Genomic DNA, 22,364 nt, shown 5'->3' with positions numbered 1-22,364 from the left:
TGCTTTTCTTTCAAAAACAAGGACATTTCTAAGTGACCCCAAACTTTTGAAGGGTGTATATATAGTGTGTATAAACGGGGCAGCAGGTAGCCTAGTGGTTAGAGCATTGGGCCAATAACTGAAAGGTTGCTAGATCGAATCCCTGAACTGACAAGGTGAAAATCTGTCATCTGCCCCTGAACAAGGCAGTTAACCTACTGTTCCTAAGTCGTCATTGTAAATAAGAATTTGTTCTTTGCTGACTTGCCTAGTTAAATAAAAAATCTAAAACACACATTCTCTCTTTCGCCCTTTACGTACACATTTCCCCGTCTCACCCTACAAACTCCTCCCGTAAGCCCACTAATGTGCACTTCCTGCTGAGGTTAAGATGAAAGCAGCAGGTTTGAAGTTGACCAGCGTCATCAACAACCACTAATTCACTCATTACAGGCCCCATTTAGTGTAAAGTCCTGTGTGGTTACATACTGTACGTACCCACACATCCAATGACAGTTACGGTAAGTCCTGGAATTGTCACCATATGCAGTGAGACACTCAAACACACACACATCTCAACACCACCCACGTCTCTCTCTCTCCTCCTCATCCTCCCTCCCTCTTCCCTTACATGGGGTCGAGGTAGGCGCTGGGTTCGTCCAGCAGCAGTATGCGGGCCTTGCTGAGGATGGAGCGGGCCAAACACATGAGCTGCTTGTGTCCGTTACTCAGGACATAACCCCCGTCCTCCAGCTGGAAGTCCAGCTTGTCTGGGAACTGCTCTATCACAGACTTCAGACCCACCTGGACGACACATAGGACAACAGGAAAACAGGACAAATCAGTCAGTCAATCAATCAAACAAACAAACAATTAAATGTACCGACTCATTGATTCATATGTGGTATATGTGTATCCCCTGTTGAAAAAAACTACCTACAAGGGACATATGCAGGGCAGAACAGATCAGGTGACCTGGAGGGTGGAGTCATTACATCTGATGTGGAGTTCAGGTTAATACTATGTGTTTGGAAAGGTCCACCACCTTCATTTTAAAGGAGTTGAAACAAATACGGTATGTGCATTGGGCGATCTATGATGTCATGTTGCTCTCCTATACATGACATCATAGATCGTCAAACCTTCAAAAAATGAAGGTGGTGGACCTTTCAAAACACATAGTACTAACCTGAACTCCACATCAAACATGACATCAGCTGTGGTCAGAGTCAAGAGAAGGAGTCTCGTGTGAGTCTCCTGCCTGTGCTTGCTATACAACCACCACTATGGTGTGTTTATGGTGGCTTCGTCAGTGCCCCGCTCCACACACATGTACACAGCAACACCTTAACATCAGCATAGCATGTTGGAATGAGGTTACTGCTGTATGGAAGGAAGCGGATCAGTGTCCCTCTCTGCAGTGTACAGACAGACACACAGACAAACGGGATGTTTGTCTGTGTGGGATGTGGACATGAAGCTAGGATTAGGGTTGAACCGGGATGTGGACGTGAAACTAGGGTTAGGGTTGTGGTTGAGGCTAGGGTTACGGTTAAACCGGGATGTGAACATGAAGCTAGGGTTAGGGTTGAGGGTTAGGTAAGGGGACTGAGGTCTGTTACCCTCAAGAGGGACAGAGTGTACAGGCACATAGGGGCTTGACCAAATGATTGTATTAATCACTAGTTAAAAGAAAACACTTCTACAAGCTGTTAAGAGTGTATGGCTGGGGGTCTCACAGAACACTCCAAACTTCTGACAGAATCAACAGAGTGCTCTGTAGTGTTTATAAAGGGCCACTAGATGGCATTTTATAGCCACAGGTAGGCCCAAATGCATGAAGCTCATTACTGTACATGTTCAGGAGCTGTGTAAATATAGCCCAATATAAGGCCTTTTGGTGGGAGAAGAGACCACCACAGAATCCAAACCTCAATATATATATATATATATCTAGACCCTTAAATAAATAATAAATAAATAAGTATTGTAATTTATAAAGTTATAAGTGCTAATATGGCCAAATCAAGTGCATTAAGGGAAGGGTGGTAAATGCTAACAAAGCCTCCCTTATATAAAAATAAGGTTGTGAATAGGGTTACGGTTCATCCGGGATGTGGACATGAAGCTAGGATTAGGGTTGTGGTTGAGGCTAGGGCTAAACCGGGATGTGGACATGAAGCTAGGATTAGGGTTGTGGTTGAGGCTAGGGCTAAACCGGGATGTGGACATGAAGCTAGGATTAGGGTTGTGGTTGAGGCTAGGGCTAAACCGGGATGTGGACATGAAGCTAGAATTAGGGTTGTGGTTGAGGCTAGGGCTAAACCGGGATGTGGACATGAAGCTAGGATTAGGGTTGTGGTTGAGGCTAGGGCTAAACCGGGATGTGGACATGAAGCTAGGATTAGGGTTGTGGTTGAGGCTAGGGCTAAACCGGGATGTGGACATGAAGCTAGAATTAGGGTTGTGGTTGAGGGTTAGGGTTCATCCGGGATGTGGACATGAAGCTAGGATTAGGGTTGTGGTTGAGGGAAAGGGTTAATCCGGGATGTGGACATGAAGCTAGGGTTAGGGTTAATCCGGGATGTGGACATGAAGCTAGGATTAGGGTTATGGTTGAGGCTAGGTTTAGGGTTGAGTCAGGATGTGGGCATAAAGCTAGGTTTAGGGTTGGACCAGACACCAGTGTGACTAATGTTAACTTAGTGTCTCACCTCCTCAGCCACCCGCCACAGTTCCTCGTCACTGTGGCAAGCGTGCGGATCCAGGTTCATACGGAATGTTCCAGTCAGGATGAAGATTTTCTGTCAAAGAAAAGAGAAAATTGAGGAGCTGTGTGAGTTGTTTTGTTTTTCAGGGTGAGCTGTGTGAGTTGTTTTGTTTTTCAGGGTGAGTTGTGTGAGTTGTTTTGTTTTTCAGGGTGAGTTGTGTGAGTTGTTTTGTTTTTCAGGGTGAGCTGTGTGAGTTGTTTTGTTTTTCAGGGTGAGCTGTGTGAGTTGTTTTGTTTTTCAGGGTGAGCTGTGTGAGTTGTTTTGTTTTTCAGGGTGAGCTGTGTGAGTTGTTTTGTTTTTCAGGGTGAGCTGTGTGAGAGTTGTTCTTTGTAGCCACACTGTACTTGTTGACCAATATGGAGTTATCAACAGTACTTGAAAGTACTGATGTGTGAAATTAGATTAGATTTATAATGGGCCGCTATCAATCGTACATTGCAAGGGGCAGGGGAAAAAATACATGTAATCAGTATGCATTTGAGGACACTTTTCCTGTGGTTCATTTCCATGCTACTTGAGGATGTTTCAGTTGAAAAGCTTGTAAAGCTGTGCTTAATACTAGCTCTTGAGAAATAAATATTTTAGCCAAGCAATAGAAAGCTGGGATCCTCCTCTTTTTAATAGACGCCATCCAAACTCTGTTTTCACATGTGATTACATGCAGTTTATAAATGTTGTGCAATTACTGGGCTTATAAACTTATTTCATTCCATGCATCAACCAGCTGTTTAAGGAGTTGGCTCTCACTGCACAACAAGTGATATCCTGCTCAAACGCTGTATGCCAGGGCATTCCAACCCTGTTCCTGGAGAGATACCTTCCTGATGGTTTTTGCTCCAACCTCAAGAGGTTACTGACCTGATTCAGCTTATCAACCAGCTAATTATTAGCCTCACATTCAACATCCATCCAAATGGCTGCCGTTGTGTTTGGCTTTGAGCTTGAAACAAGATCCACAACAACATGGAATGTTTTAAAATGTTATTTATGCATATCGGGTCCGGGTGGGAAATCCCCAGGTTCATTTGGGAACGGGACCTATAACTCCCATCATCTTTTATCCTCGTCCTTCCAATTATTAAAATTAAAACATGAAGTGTTTGATTAAATTGTCGATTGCATTTGCATTAATGTCAGAGTGATTTAATGGACAATAGAGCGCTGAGTACCAGGCCATTAGCAAGTTTGGTAGGCTACTAACGGAAATCAGTGCCATTCATTTACAAACCATAGTTTTGGAGTAGGCCTAGTTACCGTGTCTCGACAGTCACGTGGAATTTTACCGGGTCATGAGTCGTGACCTCGGGTATGGCGGTACTATCACCGTAACAACCCTAGGGACTGATTGGCGGTAATACTGTCACCATAACAACCCTATGGATTGATGGTACAATAGTTGAGCTGTTTTCAGGTCCTTGAGGGGAGCTGTTTGTAACCCCAAGCGGGGAAATATTTACCTGTGGCACCACTCCGAAGGCTTTTCTCCAGGTCTGTAGTGTGACAGAGTTCCAGGAGACCCCGTCAATGGAGATCTCTCCATCTGTAGAGGCCAGGCGCAGCAGGGCAGAGAGCAAGGTGCTCTTCCCTGAGCCCGTCCTCCCCAACACACCCACCTATGGACAGCAACAAACGTACACTGAGATAAGAATATGTACCATAATTAATTCAGAATATGTACCCAAAATCTCCACGAGCCAGAGGCAGCCATTGTCTTCCTTATAGGTCTCTCCCATTAACCTGCTCATTTTCAATAAAGATCTTGATACAACATTGATACTATACACTACGTAGCATACAAAACTACACTGTGAACTGTGGGAAACTAGAAACCCTCTACTCTCCCTCAGGCTCAGAGCGTCAGTGACAATTAGGCCATTAGCAGGAAGCGTTAGCTAATGGCTAAGCAAAAGTGCTAATGGCTAGATTAAAGTGCTAATGGCTAATCTAGGCCCAATGAGCAAGCCTCCCTCAGGTCTCGTTACTGAGAGCTCTTTCTCTGTAATTACCTCTCAAGACTTAACAGACAGATAGGAATGAATCTACAGTCGGTTCACCTGAGGGCAGATCAGGCCGTCCACTACATTACATTTGCATTGTAGTAATTTAGCAGACACTGTTATCCAGAGTGGCATGTAGTGCATTCATCTTAAAATAGGTAGGTGAGAACAACCACCTATCACTACATTTTATCAGTACATTTTCCCTCAATAAAAATGTTAGCAGCAAAGTCAGTGCTCGTCTGAAAAGAAGTGCAGGTCTATTTTTTTTTTAAAGATGTAAGGTTTGTGACATTTTCGGAAGATGGCCAGGGACTTCGCTGTCCTGATGTTCCACCATTGGAGTGCCAGGACAGAGAAGAGCTTTGACTGGGCTGAGCGGGAGTTGACCCCACATATGGGTGGGAGCATCATCCTCACACATGCACACACACCTGCACCCATCCCCATCTCCACCCCCATTTCCACAACATCTACATCCCCATCTCCACAACATCTCCACAACCATCCCCACTCTATCTCCACCCCCATCTCCACAACATCTGCACACCCATCTCCACTCCATCTCTAACCTCATCTCTACCCTCATCTCCACCCTCATCTCCACCCCTATTACCACTCCATCTCCACCCCCATCTCCACCCCATCTCCACTTCATCTCCACCCCCATCTCCACCCCATCTCCACTCCTATCTCCACCCCTATCTCCACATCCATCTCCACTCCATCTCCACCCCATCTCCACCCTCATTTCCACCCCCATCTCCACCGCCATATCCACCCCATCTCCACCCCAATCTCCACCCTCATCTCCACCCCCATCTCCACTCCATCTCCACCCCATCTCCACCCCCATCTCCACCCCCATCTCCACTCCACCCCATCTCCATCCTCATCTCCACCCCCATCTCCCATCTTACATTTTTCAGCTGGATCTTCACAACTAGATATCTAGCTAAACCGCAACCCCAGATGATTACTCCTGGCTAGCGTTTCCACCCACTTAGCTTGAAGCTAGCCCGGCCAGAGCACCTGTGCTTACCACCGTAGCATACTCCTGGGCTACAATACCCGGGCCCACGACCGGTCTATCGATGTCACCGCATGAAGAGGAATAAACAGACTCACCCCATAGCGGGTCTTCCCCGAAGGCTAACTCTCTAGTCCGCTAACTGCTACCTTGTTTACCCCGGCCTGCTAACTGTTAGCTTGTTAGCACAGGCCTGCTAACCGTCTGCCTCGCCGCAGCCCAAACACTCACTGGACCCATATGTACTTTCTATCTCTTTCCGATTTTTAAAATTTTGTTTATACCTTCCGGAAACCTGCCTCACCCAATGTGATACGGAATCGCTATTATTTTTTAATTTTTAGAACACACTCAAGAACCTCCAGAAGCTAACCAGCTAACTAGCTACAAGCTATTTAGTCATTGTTAGTTTTTTAACCTGGATAACACTTGCCAGTCCAGCTTCCCTGCCCCATCCACCGCTGCCCCCTGGACACTGATCACTTGGCTCCATAGCTGATGCACGCTGGACTGTCCATTAATCACGGTACTCCATTCTGCTTGTTTGTTTATCTGTCGGCCCCGTTGCCTAGTCAACGCCATTTTACCTTCTGTTGTTGTGCTAGCTGATTAGCTGTTGTTGTCTCACCTACTGTTTTAGCTAGCTTTCCCAATTCAACACCTGTGATTACTGTATGCCTCGCTGTATGTCTCTCTCAAATGTCAATATGCCTTGTATACTGTTGATCAGGTTAGTTATCATTGTTTTAGTTCACAATGGAGCCCCTAGTTCCACTCTTTATACCCCTGATACCTCCTTTGTCCCACCTCCGACACATGCGGTGACCTCACCCATTACAACCAGCATGTCCAGAGATACAACCTCTCTCATCATCACCCAGTGCCTGGGCTTATATCCGCTGTACCCGCACCCCACCATACCCCTGTCTGCGCATTATGCCCTGAATATATTCTACCATGCCCAGAAACCTGCTCCTCTTATTCTCTGTCCCCAACGCTCTAGGCGACCATATAATAATAATAATATATGCCATTTAGCAGAGGCTTTTATCCAAAGCGACTTACAGTCATGTGTGCATACATTCTACGTATGGGTGGTCCTGGGGATTGAACCCACTACCCTGGCGTTACAAGCGCCATGCTCTACCAACTGAGCTACAGAAGGACCACATTTAGATAGCCTTTAGCCGCACCCTCATACTACTCCTTCTCTGTTCCGCGGGTGATGTGGAGGTAAACCCAGGCCCTGCATGTCCCCAGGCACCCTCATTTGTTGACTTCTGTGATCGAAAAAGACTTGGTTTAATGCATGTCAACATCAGAAGCCTCCTCCCTAAGTTTGTTTTACTCACTGCTTTAGCACACTCTGCTAACCCTGATGTCCTTGCCGTGTCTGAATCCTGGCTCAGGAAGGCCACCAAAAATTCAGAGATTTCCATACCCAACTATAACATCTTCCGTCAAGATAGAACTGCTAAAGGGGGAGGAGTTGCAGTCTACTGCAGAGATAGCCTGCAAAGTAACGTCATACTTTCCAGGTCCATACCCAAACAGTTCGAACTACTAATTTTGAAAATCACTCTCTCCAGAAATAAGTCTCTCACTGTTGCCGCCTGCTACAGACCCCCCTCAGCTCCCAGCTGTGCCCTGGACACAATTTGTGAATTGATCGCCCCCCATCTAGCTTCAGAGTTTGTTCTGTTAGGTGACCTAAACTGGGATATGTTTAACACCCCGGCAGTCCTACAATCTAAGCTAGATGCCCTCAATCTCACACAAATCATCAAGGAACCCACCAGGTACAACCCCAACTCTGTAAGCAAGGGCACCCTCATAGACGTCATCCTGACCAACTGGCCCTCCAAATACACCTCCGCTGTCTTCAACCAGGATCTCAGCGATTGACTGCTATGGAGCCGCAGTCAAACGACCACCCCTGATCACTGTCAAACGCTCCCTAAAACACTTCTGTGAGCAGGCCTTTCTAATCGACCTGGCCCGGGTATCCTGGAAGGACATTGACCTCATCCCGTCAGTTGAGGATGCCTGGTAATTCTTTAAAAGTAAATTCCTCTCCATTTTAGATAAGCATGCTCCGTTCAAAAAATGCAGAACTAAGAACAGATACAGCCCTTGGTTCACTCCAGACCTGACTGCCCTCGACCAGCACAAAAACATCCTGTGGCGGACTGCAATAGCATCAAATAGTCCCCGCGATATGCAACTGTTCAGGGAAGTTAGGAACCAATACACGCAGTCAGTCAGGAAAGCTAAGGCCAGCTTCTTCAGGCAGAAGTTTACATCCTGTAGCTCCAACTCCAAAAAGTTCTGGGACACTGTGAAGTTCATGGAGAACAAGAGCACATCCTCCCAGCTGCCCACTGCACTGAGGCTAGGTAACACGGTCACCACCGATAAATCCATGATTATCGAAAACTTCAACAAGCATTTCTCAACGGCTGGCCATGCCTTCCGCCTGGCTACTCCAACCTCGGCCAACAGCCCCCCCCCCCCCCCGCAGCTCCTCGCCCAAGCCTCTCCAGGTTCTCCTTTACCCAAATCAGATAGCAGATGTTCTGAAAGAGCTGCAAAACCTGGACCCGTATAAATCAGCTGGGCTTGACAATCTGGACCCTCTATTTCTGAAACTATCCTCCGCCATTGTCGCAACCCCTATTACCAGCCTGTTCAACCTCTCTTTCATATCGTCTGAGATCCCCAAGGATTGGAAGGCTGCCGCAGTCATCCCCCTCTTCAAAGGGGGGAGACACCCTGGACCCAAACTGTTACAGACCTATATCCATCCTGCCCTGCCTATCTAAGGTCTTCGAAAGCCAAGTCAACAAACAGGTCACTGACCATCTCGAATCCCACCGTACCTTCTCCGCTGTGCAATCTGGCTTCCGAGCCGGTCACGGGTGCACCTCAGCCACGCTCAAGGTACTAAACGATATCATAACCGCCATCGATAAAAGACAGTACTGTGCAGCCGTCTTCATCGACCTTGCCAAGGCTTTCGACTCTGTCCATCACCATATTCTTATCGGCAGACTCAGTAGCCTCGGTTTTTCGGATGACTGCCTTGCCTGGTTCACCAATTACTTTGCAGGCAGAGTTCAGTGTGTCAAATCGGAGGGCATGCTGTCTGGTCCTCTGGCAGTCTCTATGGGGGTGCCACAGGGTTCAATTCTTGGGCCGACTCTTTTCTCTGTATATATCAATGATGTTGCTCTTGCTGCGGGCGATTCCCTGATCCACCTCTATGCAGACGACACCATTCTATATACTTTCGGCCCGTCATTGGACACTGTGCTATCTAACCTCCAAACGAGCTTCAATGACATACAACACTCCTTCCGTGGCCTCCAACTGCTCTTAAACGCTAGTAAAACCAAATTCATGCTTTTCAACCGATCGCTGCCTGCACCCGCATGCATTACATTTACATTTAAGTCATTTAGCAGACGCTCTTATCCAGAGCGACTTACAAATTGGTGCATTCACCTTATGACATCCAGTGGGACAGTCACTTAACAATAGTGCATCTAAAACTTAGGGGGGGGTGGGGTGAGAGGGATTACTTAACCTATCCTAGGTATTCCTTAAAGAGGTGGGGTTTCAGGTGTCTCCGGAAGGTGGTGATTGACTCCGCTGTCCTGGCGTCGTGAGGGAGTTTGTTCCACCATTGGGGGGGCCAGGGCAGCGAACAGTTTTGACTGGGCTGAGCGGGAGCTGTACTTCCTCAGTGGTAGGGAGGCGAGCAGGCCAGAGGTGGATGAACGCAGTGCCCTTGTTTGGGTGTAGGGCCTGATCAGAGCCTGGAGGTACTGAGGTGCCGTTCCCCTCACAGCTCCGTAGGCAAGCACCATGGTCTTGTAGCGGATGCGAGCTTCAACTGGAAGCCAGTGGAGAGAACGGAGGAGCGGGGTGACGTGAGAGAACTTGGGAACTTGGGAAGGTTGAACACCAGACGGGCTGCATGCCCGACGAGCATCAACACCCTGGATGGTTCCGACCTTGAATATGTGGACATCTATAAGTACCTAGGTGTCTGGCTAGACTGCAAACTCTCCTTCCAGACTCATATCAAACATCTCCAATCAAATCAAGAGTCGGCTTTCTATTCCTCCTTCACTCACGCCGCCAAGCTTACCCTAGTAAAACTGACTATCCTACCGATCCTCGACTTCGGCGATGTCATCTACAAAATTGCTTCCAACACTCTACTCAGCAAACTGGATGCAGTTTATCACAGTGCCATCCGTTTTGTCACTGAAGCACCTTATACCACCCACCACTGCGACTTGTATGCTCTAGTCGGCTGGCCATCGCTACATATTCGTCGCCAGACCCACTGGCTCCAGGTCATCTACAAGTCCATGCTAGGTAAAGCTCCGCCTTATCTCAGTTCACTGGTCACGATGGCAACACCCATCCGTAGCACGCGCTCCAGCAGGTGTATCTCACTGATCATCCCTAAAGCCAACACCTCATTTGGCTGCCTTTCGTTCCAGTACTCTGCTGCCTGTGACTGGAACGAATTGCAAAAATCTCTGAAGTTGGAGACTTTCATCTCCCTCACCAACTTCAAACATCAGCTATCTGATCAGCTAACCGATCGCTGCAGCTGTACATAGTCTATTGGTAAATAGCCCACCCATTTTCACCTACCTCATCCCCACACTGTTTTTATTTATTTACTTTTCTGCTCTTTTGCACACCAATATCTCTACCTGTACATGACCATCTGATCATTTATCACTCCAGTGTTAATCTGTAAAATTGTAATTATTCGCCTACCTCCTCATGCCTTTTGCACACATTGTATATAGACTCCCCTTTTTTTACTGTGATATTGACTTGTTAATTGTTTACTCCATGTGTAACTCTGTGTTGTCTGTTCACACTGCTATGCTTTATCTTGGCCAGGTCGCAGTTGCAAATGAGAACTTGTTCTCAACTAGCCTACCTGGTTAAATAAAGGTGAAATAAAAAAATAAAAATAAATCTCCACTCCATCTCCACCCCATCTCCACTTCATCTCCACCCCCATCTCCACTTCATCTCCACCCCCATCTCCACCCCATCTCCAATCCATCTCTACCCCATCTCCACCCCATCTCCACTCCATCTCCACCCCATCTCCACTTCCTCTCCACTTCATCTCCACCCCCATCTCCATCCCATCTCCACTTCATCTCCATCCTCATCTCCACCCCCATCTCCACCCCATCTCCACTTAATCTCCACTTCATCTCCACCCCCATCTCCACTCCATCTCCACTTCATCTCCACCCCCATTTCCACTTCATCTCCACTCCATCTCCACCCCATCTCCACTTCATCTCCATCCTCATCTCCACCCCCATCTCCACTCCATCTCGACTTCATCTCGACTTCATCTCCACTTCATCTCCACCCATCTCCACTTCATCTCCACTTCATCTCCACTTCATCTCCACCCCCATCTCCACCCCATCTCCAATCCATCTCTACCCCATCTCCAGCCCATCTCCAATCCATCTCTACCCCATCTCCAGCCCATCTCCAATCCATCTCTACCCCATCTCCACCCCCATCTCCACCCCATCTCCGCCACCTACACTTTGGCCCGCTTCCACAGTGAAGGACAGGTTCTGCAGCACAGAGCGTCCGGCCTCTGTATACTTGACAGTCAGCCCCTGGACATCCATGTGGCCCTGGTTGGGCCAGCAGTCTTGTGCATGGGGGTTGTCGAGGACCAGGTCTGTGACTTTACCACCACCACTGGGTCTAGGCTCCTCCTGTGGCAAGTCGATGAACTTGAAGACCCGATCTACCGATCGCATCTGCAGACGGATAAGAGGCCACAGAGAGGTGAGGAAGGGGTAGATGTGTGTGTGTATACATTATGTGTGTGTGACATGAGATTATATAAGTGAGTAGAAACCTGTGGGAATGTGTGCAACGTGTGTGTGGGGGGGGGGGGGGGACGTGTGTGTGTGTGTGTGTGTGTGTGTGTGTGTGTGTGTGTGTGTGTGTGTGTGTGTGTGTGTGTGTGTGTGTGTGTGTGTGTGTGTGTGTGTGTGTGTGTGTGTGTGTGTGTGTGTGTGTGTGTGTGTAAGGAGTAAGTGAGTTCATACTGTAAGTGGGTCAATGTTAGTTTGTGACCTAATACTGTACCCGTGACTTTATGTTAGAGTAGTGGCCTCCTTCATACTTCATATAATGTGCTATTAATATTAATAGTTATATACTGTCTATTATCACATTAGTGAGTAGTATCAGTGTATGGTAGTATGAGTCAGTCTGGTAGTAATGATTCATTTTCTAAAACAAGGAGAATAAATAAAAAGACCTGCACTGTGATAAACCTGTTCAGAATCCTAAGCCTGAATAAAGCTCGTGTCCACAACAACAACACTGGGGTGTGTGAACTGAATATATACTATTCAATATTTTGACACCTTACCAAACAACAAACAAGACAAGTGGAGTATCCCACTCAAGTAAAAGTAGCCTTTCACACTCGTACCCGTATACAAGATGAAAACGGCAGATTTTGACACTGATAAGCATCTAAATTGGAACGTAGTGGCTGTACAGTAACATGCTATAAATGACATCAGAGCTCAGTCTCTGTGCTTCACCGTTCTGAACTTGAGCACCACACATGACAAGAAGTTTCCCCGATCCCTCTGACTAATTGAGCAACTTTAGAAAATGTTTTTGTTGTCTGAGTGAGGGAAATGCTGTAAAATAAGAGGACTCCATGTATTTTGAAAGATGAGACGTTGAGGATTATAATAAATACTGATTTGATGTCATACAAGCAAGACAAACACCTGTGAGTCCAAATGTGCACTTCACATCATAAAACTCATGTCATATCCAGTGTCAATGTTTATGATCACTATGTTTGATGTACAGTTACCAGATGACATGATGTCATACCCTGGGTTGTTCTGAACAGAATGAGCCTATGTTAGTTACCAGATGATATGGCATCATACCCTGGGTTGTTCTGAACAGAATGAGCCTATGTTAGTTACCAGATGATATGGCATCATACCCTGGGTTGTTCTGAACAGAATGAGCCTATGTTAGTTACCAGATGACATGGCGTCATACCCTGGGTTGTTCTGAACAGAATGAGCCTATGTTAGTTACCAGATGATATGGCATCATACCCTGGGTTGTTCTGAACAGAATGAGCCTATGTTAGTTACCAGATGATATGGCATCATACCCTGGGTTGTTCTGAACAGAATGAGCCCATGTTAGTTACCAGATGATATGGCATCATACACTGGGTTGTTCTGAACAGAATGAGCCTATGTTAGTTACCAGATGACATGGCGTCATACCCTGGGTTGTTCTGAACAGAATGAGCCTATGTTAGTTACCAGATGACATGGCGTCATACCCTGGGTTGTTCTGAACAGAATGAGCCTATGTTAGTTACCAGATGACATGGCGTCATACCCTGGGTTGTTCTGAACAGAATGAGCCTATGTTAGTTACCAGATGACATGGCGTCATACCCTGGGTTGTTCTGAACAGAATGAGCCTATGTTAGTTACCAGATGACATGGCGTCATACCCTGGGTTGTTCTGAACAGAATGAGCCTATGTTAGTTACCAGATGACATGGCGTCATACCCTGGGTTGTTCTGAACAGAATGAGCCTATGTTAGTTACCAGATGACATGGCGTCATACCCTGGGTTGTTCTGAACAGAATGAGCCTATGTTAGTTACCAGATGACATGGCGTCATACCCTGGGTTGTTCTGAACAGAATGAGCCTATGTTAGTTACCAGATGATATGGCATCATACACTGGGTTGTTCTGAACAGAATGAGCCTATGTTAGTTACCAGATGACATGGCGTCATACCCTGGGTTGTTCTGAACAGAATGAGCCTATGTTAGTTACCAGATGACATGGCGTCATACCCTGGGTTGTTCTGAACAGAATGAGCCTATGTTAGTTACCAGATGACATGGCGTCATACCCTGGGTTGTTCTGAACAGAATGAGCCTATGTTAGTTACCAGATGACATGGCGTCATACCCTGGGTTGTTCTGAACAGAATGAGCCTATGTTAGTTACCAGATGACATGGCGTCATACCCTGGTTTGTTCTGAACAGAATGAGCCTATGTTAGTTACCAGATGACATGGCGTCATACCCTGGGTTGTTCTGAACAGAATGAGCCTATGTTAGTTACCAGATGACATGACGTCATACCCTGGGTTGTTCTGAACAGAATGAGCCTATGTTAGTTACCAGATGATATGGCATCATACCCTGGGTTGTTCTGAACAGAATGAGCCTATGTTAGTTACCAGATGACATGGCGTCATACCCTGGGTTATTCTGAACAGAATGAGCCTATGTTAGTTACCAGATGACATGGTGTCATACCCTGGGTTGTTCTGAACAGAATGAGCCTATGTTAGTTACCAGATGACATGGCGTCATACCCTGGGATGTTCTGAACAGAATGAGCCTGTGTTTGTCTATTGTGAAGAGAATTTGCAGCAGAACACACACCTGACTCCTTTCTATGCGCACTAGAATTACGATCTGTTTCTCTGAATTGCCGTGTAAAACCCTAACACTGCAAGATCACACGGCAAGATCTTATTTTATAACTAGTCATGTTGGCAATAGAACAAGCTTTCAAATGACGCCCACCTGACCCAGGTTGCGATTTATAAAGGGCCATTCTGGGATTTCGTAAACAAAAACAGTAATTGTGTGATGGCGAGGATGCCATCACATTTTGTGTTCCAAACAAAACAACTACACGTGTGCTTTCTCTAGCTCTTCAACGGCACAGCTAGGAGAGCTCATAAAAGCACCTATAGGAGAGCTCATAAAAGCACCTATAGGAGAGCTCATAAAAGCACCTATAGGAGAGCTCATAAAAGCACCTATAAGAGAGCTCATAAAAGCACCTATAAGAGAGCTCATAAAAGCACCTATAAGAGAGCTCATAAAAGCACCTATAAGAGAGCTCATAAAAGCACCTATAAGAGAGCTCATAAAAGCACCTATAAGAGAGCTCATAAAAGCACCTATAAGAGAGCTCATAAAAGCACCTATAAGAGAGCTCATAAAAGCACCTATAAGAGAGCTCATAAAAGCACCTATAATTGAAGACCCTTCTTTGAGTCATACAAGTGCACCAGTTAGTCCTCAAATCAAAATAAAATCAAACTAAATATTGGTCGCATACACATATTTAACTTTCTCTCTCAAACTCTTGTCATTTTGTTGTCTTATGTTGCACCAACCCCACACTTTCCAGGAATATTCTTATCATGTGACTGAATGTAAATAGATTATTTTCACGTGTCAAGAAGTACAGTAAATGTATTAATCAACAGGATTCAGTCTTGGATTCAGTCTTGTGTCAGGTGAACTGTAGTGTCCTCAACTTTGGTCTAATCATTTTCCCATCATCTCCAAACTGTTCCCTTTCAAATTATACAATGGTTCTTCTGTAAGAAACATTTAAATGTATCTATCCATATAGGCCAATTCAAACGAGTGTAAAAGGTTAATGAGATTCATATTTGTGTGAGTGTGTTGTGCGTGTTTATATGCGTGAAACTGATAACTGCCTCCTGGTTATGTGGTATGTGAATGCAAATAGAAGTCTATCTACCGTGATTGATCAAAACTGTGTGTTTACATACCAGTCCGTCCACAGTGATGCTGGTGATGACAGCCCATTGGAACGTACCAAGGATAAGCATGGCTAAGGCCACGATGATGCCAATCTCCCCTGGCTTGTCCTCTGTGGAACACACACACATCACATTATCGTGCCCACTGATGCGCTAGCACACACACACACACATACGGTCTTGTACAGCTAACCTTGTGGGGACACACAATTTCGTCCCATTCAAAATCCTATTTTCCCTAAGCCATAACACTAACCCATTCTCTTACCCTAACCATAACCCTAACCTTAACCCCAAAACCTAATTTTAACCCTAAACCTAACCCTAGTTTCTAACCCTAGCTCTTAACCCTAAAACTAGCCCTAGCTCTTAACCCTAAACCTAACCCTAGATCTAATCCTAACACTAACTCTAACCTTAACCCTAAACCTACTAGAAATAGCATTTGACCTTGTGGGGATGAACAAAATATCCCCAGTTGGTCAAATGTTTGTTCGTTTACTATTCTGGTCCCCACAAGTATAGTTAAACACGTCCACACACACACACACACACACACACACACACACACACACACACACACACACACACACACACACACACACACACACACACACACACACACACACACACACACACACACACACACACACACACACACACACACACACACACACACACACACACGTCATAGCATACGTCACTGCAACCCCTTGTTATTATACACACACACAAACACACAGGTATTCAATGGTCTGTAAAATTACCCCTAGATTCACTACCAACATAAACACTGTGGCCCATTGAGAGATTCTCTATGTCACACAAAGATCTTTTCCACGTTGTCCATGAGAAGGCAGGAACAATTTACTCAGGCCTAAAGTAAATATGCAACGCAGTCGGCATCTGTAATATGCCAATCTCCTTTTCAGTTAAATGCTGTATTGGACATAGCCTAATAATATTAAGTGTGTCCGTCTGTCCGTCCATCACTCACGGTTGGTTCCCACGGCGATGAAGGCTGCGGCGCTGAAGAAGAAGACGAAGATGATGTCACAGCGGAAGAGGAACCATCGCAACGTGGAGAGGTAGTGGAACCATATGGCCGTGTGGGTGTTCAGGGCCTTGTGGAACAACGTCTCAAAGTAGCACTGACGTCCAAACGCACGGATGGTCCACAGACCCTTTAGAGAGATGATGAGGTGGGAGAAGATAGGGCTTCGGGCTGGGACAAGGGGAAAGACAGAAAGAGAGATATTAAGAGAGGGATCAGAGGAAGAAACAATTAGAGAAAAAAGAGAGAGAGACAAAGAGGGGAGGGAAGTGGAGGGAGAGAGGGTGGAATGGAGGGAGAGAGTGTGGAATGGAAGGAGAGAGGGTGGAATGGAGGGAGAGAGAGAGGGTGGGATGGAGGGAGAGAGAGAGGGTGGGATGGAGGGAGAGAGGGTGGAATTGAGGGAGAGAGGGTGGAATGGAGGGAGAGAGTGTGGAATGGAGGGAGAGAGGGTGGAATGGAGGGAGAGAGTGTGGAATGGAGGGAGAGAGGGTGGAATGGAGGGAGAGAGAGAGGGTGGGAAGGATGGAGAGAGGGTGGAATTGAGGGAGAGAGAGAGGGTGGGATGGAGGGAGAGAGTGTGGAATGGAGGGAGAGAGAGAGGGTGGGATGGAGGGAGAGGAGGGTGGAATGGAGGGGGAGAGAGGGTGGAATGGAGGGAGAGAAGGTGGAATGGAGGGAGAGAGGTTAGAATGGAGGGAGAGAGGTTAGAATGGAGGGAAAGGGTGGAATGAAGGGAGAGGGGGTGGAATGAAGGGAGAGAGGGTGGAATGAAGGGAGAGAGGGTGGAATGGAGGGAGAGAGGTTAGAATGGAGGGAGAGAGGTTAGAATGGAGGGAGAGAGGTTAGAATGGAGGGAGAGAGGGTGGAATGGAGGGAGAGAGGGTGGAATGGAGGGAGAGAGAGAGGGTGGGATGGAGGGAGAGGGAGGGTGGAATGGAGGGAGAGAGGGTGGAATGGAGGGAGAGAAGGTGGAATGGAGGGAGAGAGGTTAGAATGGAGGGAGAGAGGTTAGAATGGAGGGAAAGGGTGGAATGAAGGGAGAGAGGGTGGAATGAAGGGAGAGAGGGTGGAATGAAGGGAGAGAGGGTGGAATGGAGGGAGAGAGGTTGGAATGGAGGGAGAGAGGTTATAATGGAGGGAAAGGGTGGAATGAAGGGAAAGGGTGGAATGAAGGGAGAGAGAGAGGGTGGGATGGAGGGAGAGAGGGTGGAATGGAGGGAGAGAGAGAGGGTGGAATGGAGGGAGAGAGAGAGGGTGGAATGGAGGGAGAGAGGGTGAAATGGAGGGAGAGAAGGTGGAATGGAGGGAGAGAGGTTAGAATGGAGGGAGAGAGGTTAGAATGGAGGGAAAGGGTGGAATGGAGGGAGAGAGGGTGGAATGAAGGGAGAGAGGGTGGAATGGAGGGAGAGAGGTTGGAATGGAGGGAGAGAGGTTGGAATGGAGGGAGAGCGGTTAGAATGGAGGGAGAGAGGGTGGAATGGAGGGAGAGAGGTTGGAATGGAGGGAGAGAGGTAGGAATGGAGGGAGAGAGGTTAGAATGGAGGGAGAGAGGTTAGAATGGAGGGAGAGAGGTTAGAATGGAGGGAGAGAGGGTGGAATGGAGGGAGAGAGGGTGGAATGGAGGGAGAGAGGGTGGGATGGAGGGAGAGGGAGGGTGGAATGGAGGGAGAGAGGGTGGAATGGAGGGAGAGAAGGTGGAATGGATGGGGAGAGAGGTTAGAATGGAGGGAGAGAGGTTAGAATGGAGGGAAAGGGTGGAATGAAGGGAGAGAGGGTGGAATGAAGGGAGAGAGGGTGGAATGAAGGGAGAGGGAGGGTGGAATGGAGGGAGAGAGGTTGGAATGGAGGGAGAGAGGTTATAATGGAGGGAAAGGGTGGAATGAAGGGAAAGGGTGGAATGAAGGGAGAGAGAGAGGGTGGGATGGAGGGAGAGAGGGTGGAATGGAGGGAGAGAGAGAGGGTGGAATGGAGGGAGAGAGAGAGGGTGGAATGGAGGGAGAGAGGGTGGAATGGAGGGAGAGAAGGTGGAATGGAGGGAGAGAGGTTAGAATGGAGGGAGAGAGGTTAGAATGGAGGGAAAGGGTGGAATGGAGGGAGAGAGGGTGGAATGAAGGGAGAGAGGGTGGAATGGAGGGAGAGAGGTTGGAATGGAGGGAGAGAGGTTGGAATGGAGGGAGAGAGGTTGGAATGGAGGGAGAGAGGGTGGAATGGAGGGAGAGAGGTTGGAATGGAGGGAGAGAGGTAGGAATGGAGGGAGAGAGGTTAGAATGGAGGGAGAGAGATTAGAATGGAGGGAGAGAGGTTAGAATGGAGGGAGAGAGGGTGGAATGGAGGGAGAGAGGGTGGAATGGAGGGAGAGAGGTTAGAATGGAGGGAGAGAGGTTAGAATGGAGGGAGAGAGGGTGGAATGGAGGGAGAGAGGGTGGAATGGAGGGAGAGAGGTTGGAATGGAGGGAGAGAGAGAGGTTAGAATGGAGGGAAAGGGTGGAATGGAGGGAGAGAGGTTAGAATGGAGGGAGAGAGGAGGTTGGAATGGAGGGAGAGAGGTTGGAATGGAGGGAGAGAGGTTGGAATGGAAGGAGAGAGGGTGGAATCGAGGGAGAGAGGTTGGAATGGAGGGAGAGAGGTTGGAATGGAGGGAGAGAGGGTGGAATGGAGGGAGAGAGGTTGGAATGGAGGGAGAGAGGGAATGGAGGGAGAGAGGTGGAATGGAGGGAGAGAGGTTGGAATGGAGAATGGAGGAGAGAGGTTAGAATGGAGGAAGAGAGGTTATAATGGAGGGAGAGAGGTTGGAATGGAGGAGAGAGGTTAGAATGGAGAGGTTAGAATAGGTTAGAATGGAGGGAGAGAGGTTAGAATGGAGGGAGAGAGGTTGGAATGGAGGGAGAGAGGTTAGAATGAAGGGAGAGAGGGTGGAATGAAGGGAGAGAGGGTGGAATGGAGGGAGAGAGGGTGGAATGGAGGGAGAGAGGTTGGAATGGAGGGAGAGAGGGTGGAATGGAGGGAGAGAGGGTGGAATGGAGGGAGAGAGGGTGGAATGGAGGGAGAGAGGGTGGAATGAAGGGAGAGAGGTTGGAATGGAGGGAGAGAGGTTAGAATGGAGGGAGAGAGGTTAGAATGGAGGGAGAGAGGTTAGAATGGAGGGAGAGAGGGTGGAATGGAGGGAGAGAGGTTAGAATGAAGGGAGGTAGGGTGGAAAGGGGGGAGAGAAGAGAAACACAGAAGCATTAGTAAATCACTCACAGGATGTCCGACATAACATCTAGGTACTTCTTGACCAAAATGTACGTAGCTAACGGGTGATGTCAACTTGTTGATGGAATTTAAATTCACATCCTGGCCCCAACCCTGATTTACAGTACGCCACTTAAGTCAGGTGGTGTGATAGGAAAGACCAACCACCCAAGCCAAAGACTGTACTCTCTGCTTCCTCAAGGCAAGCGGTACTGGTGCATCAAGTCTGACACCAACATACTCCGGAACCGCTTCTATCCCCATGCAATAAGACCGCTAACTCACAGGACCCTACACACTACTCACACTGTTACTCTAACCTACATACAAACACTCACAGAATTTGCTCACACACACACACATAATATGCACATACATTTATAGTGACTCTACACCCACTCACATACAATCATCATATACGCTGCTGCTACTCTGTTTATCATATATCCTGATACCTAGTCACCTTACCCCTTTACATATCTACCTCTATTGATCCAGTATCCCTGCACATTGTAAATATGGTATTGGAACTGACCCTGTATATAGTATGTTGACTTACTTTATTGTGTTTTTCTTATTTATTAATGTTATATCCTGTGTGTTTCTGTTCTACCTTGTTAATTTTACTACATTGATATTGATTACTGCATTGTTGGGTTTAGAGCTTGTAAGAAAGTCATTTCACTGTACTTGAGCATGTGACATTAAAACTGTAAAACATTGGAGTTTGTTGTTTCAGAAGGACATTGTTATGGGAGGAGTTGAAGAAATCTAAAATAGAAGTGCACCAGACAGTATCACAACAATAGAGAGTATATTTTCTCAGGCCACCGTAAAACCAAATCTCTCTTTTTGTGAGAAGTACCGTGATGTTTCTCACGTATCTCTTACTACAGTCGGACACACAGAGAGACAGGCAGGAAAATGAATGAAAGGAAGGAAGAAATAAACCTGACAGTTTATCTACTCTGATCACAAGCAGGTGAGTGAAACTCTCTCTCTAAGGGGTATTATAGGAATTTAGGTGGATTTATATGGATCTTATATGGACCTTTAAGGTCTCTGCACCAATAAAGGACAAATATAAAACAAGAGCAACATGTGTTTTGGCCTGTTGAGGACAGTGTGTGTGTTTTGGCCTGTTGAGGACAGTGTGTGTGTTTTGGCCTGTTGAGGACAGTGTGTGTTTTGGCCTGTTGAGGACAGTGTGTGTGTTTTGGCCTGTTGAGGACAGTGTGTGTGTTTTGGCCTGTTGAGGACAGTGTGTGTGTTTTGGCCTGTTGAGGACAGTGTGTGTGCTTTGTCCAGGGGGGGAACAGTGATAGAGAAGGTATGTGTTTTGTCCAGTCGTGTGTGTTTTGTCCGGTGAGGAACGGTGAGAGAGTGATGCCAGGATGGAGCCAGAGGAAATCCCTGATCGGATTTTCACTCTGACCCCTCCGTGGCTGCAGAAAGGCCTTGTGGCCATCTGTGACACACACACAGAATGACAGGATCAGGAGTAGAGTCAGAATGTCCCGAGTCCCAACACAGATACACACCTATTTCTCACTATTTCAAACCAACACTTTGGTACAAGTAAGTTACGGGGAATGCATGGAATGTTTGCAGAATGTTGGGAATTGTATTGGTGAGGGAGAACTCAAGCAATAGTACCATTATGTATCATATCCCCTATCCAGTCATGTCAGATCAGTGGTTACTCCAAGGCGAGAGGAAGTATCCAATTGTTAAAGGACCACCACTTTCCATCCAACTAAAGGACCCGATTTAGGCATCTGAAGACACCGCCCATCCATTATTTTCAAATCAAATCAAAGTTTATTGGTTGTGTATGGGGTTATGGGATCTAAAATCTGATTGGACGAGAGCTGACCTCCCACTCCGTTATGTCCCACTTCCCCTCCAGCAGACCTCGCCCCTCTGTGCATCCTCTCCAGCCTCCACCCTCTCCTCCCTCAATTCTCTTCTCCATCCTGCTTTCTTTTATATTCCTTACTTTCTTTGACTCCCTGCCCGGTACAATGTAACTTCTGGAGTTGTTCAAAAAGTGAAAAGTCTGTTCACCTTTCTCGACAGTCGAGATAAATCAAGCACACCTCCTGTATTTGAAAATTCCCCAGCCCCATCCAATAACCCTACAAGTCTCACCCTCAGCTTCTAGTTGTTTCAGCTGTTGTCCAGTACGCAGGAAGTACTTCCTCAGGACCACGAATATGACGGCCAATGGGATCGCGGCGATGAAGATGTACGGCCGCATGATGGACACAGTGAAGATTGCTCCCAACACGATCAGAGTTAACTAGAGGGAAAGAATATGAATAATATAAAATACAGAGCTTTCATGAAATAAAACAAAAACAAAACCCTCAAAACAATAAAAGACAGAGAGAGATAGATTAAGATAGAGGATGGGAGGGAATTTATTTGAGAGAGAATGAGACTGACAGAGCAGCCAGTCACCCACCTGGATGACTGACTGACTGACTGACTGACAGACAGACAGACAGACAGACAGACAGACAGACAGACAGACAGACAGACAGACAGACAGACAGACAGACAGACAGACAGACAGACAGACAGACAGACAGACAGACAGACAGACAGACAGACA

The 22,364-nt window shown here is 47.0% G+C and overlaps 1 protein-coding gene across 1 annotated transcript in view; it reads right to left on the bottom strand.

Annotated features, from left to right (window-relative positions):
* Window positions 1-22,364, bottom strand: part of cftr (CF transmembrane conductance regulator) — an 81,007-nt gene that overhangs the window by 8,877 nt on the left and 49,766 nt on the right. Inside the window, exons 21-27 of the mRNA XM_046345846.1 lie at window positions 21,899-22,049; window positions 16,454-16,681; window positions 15,466-15,566; window positions 11,381-11,605; window positions 4,208-4,363; window positions 2,694-2,783; window positions 611-783 (exon numbers count right to left, since the gene is read on the bottom strand). Of these exons, the coding sequence (XP_046201802.1) occupies window positions 611-783; window positions 2,694-2,783; window positions 4,208-4,363; window positions 11,381-11,605; window positions 15,466-15,566; window positions 16,454-16,681; window positions 21,899-22,049 (1,124 nt within the window). The remainder of the gene's footprint in view (window positions 1-610; window positions 784-2,693; window positions 2,784-4,207; window positions 4,364-11,380; window positions 11,606-15,465; window positions 15,567-16,453; window positions 16,682-21,898; window positions 22,050-22,364) is intronic.

The sequence above is a fragment of the Oncorhynchus gorbuscha genome, linkage group LG01, assembly GCF_021184085.1.
Source record: "Oncorhynchus gorbuscha isolate QuinsamMale2020 ecotype Even-year linkage group LG01, OgorEven_v1.0, whole genome shotgun sequence".
NCBI classification, from domain to species: Eukaryota; Metazoa; Chordata; class Actinopteri; order Salmoniformes; family Salmonidae; genus Oncorhynchus; species Oncorhynchus gorbuscha.
Note: the sequence above shows the minus strand (reverse complement) of the source record. Positions and strands in the feature narration are given on the sequence as shown.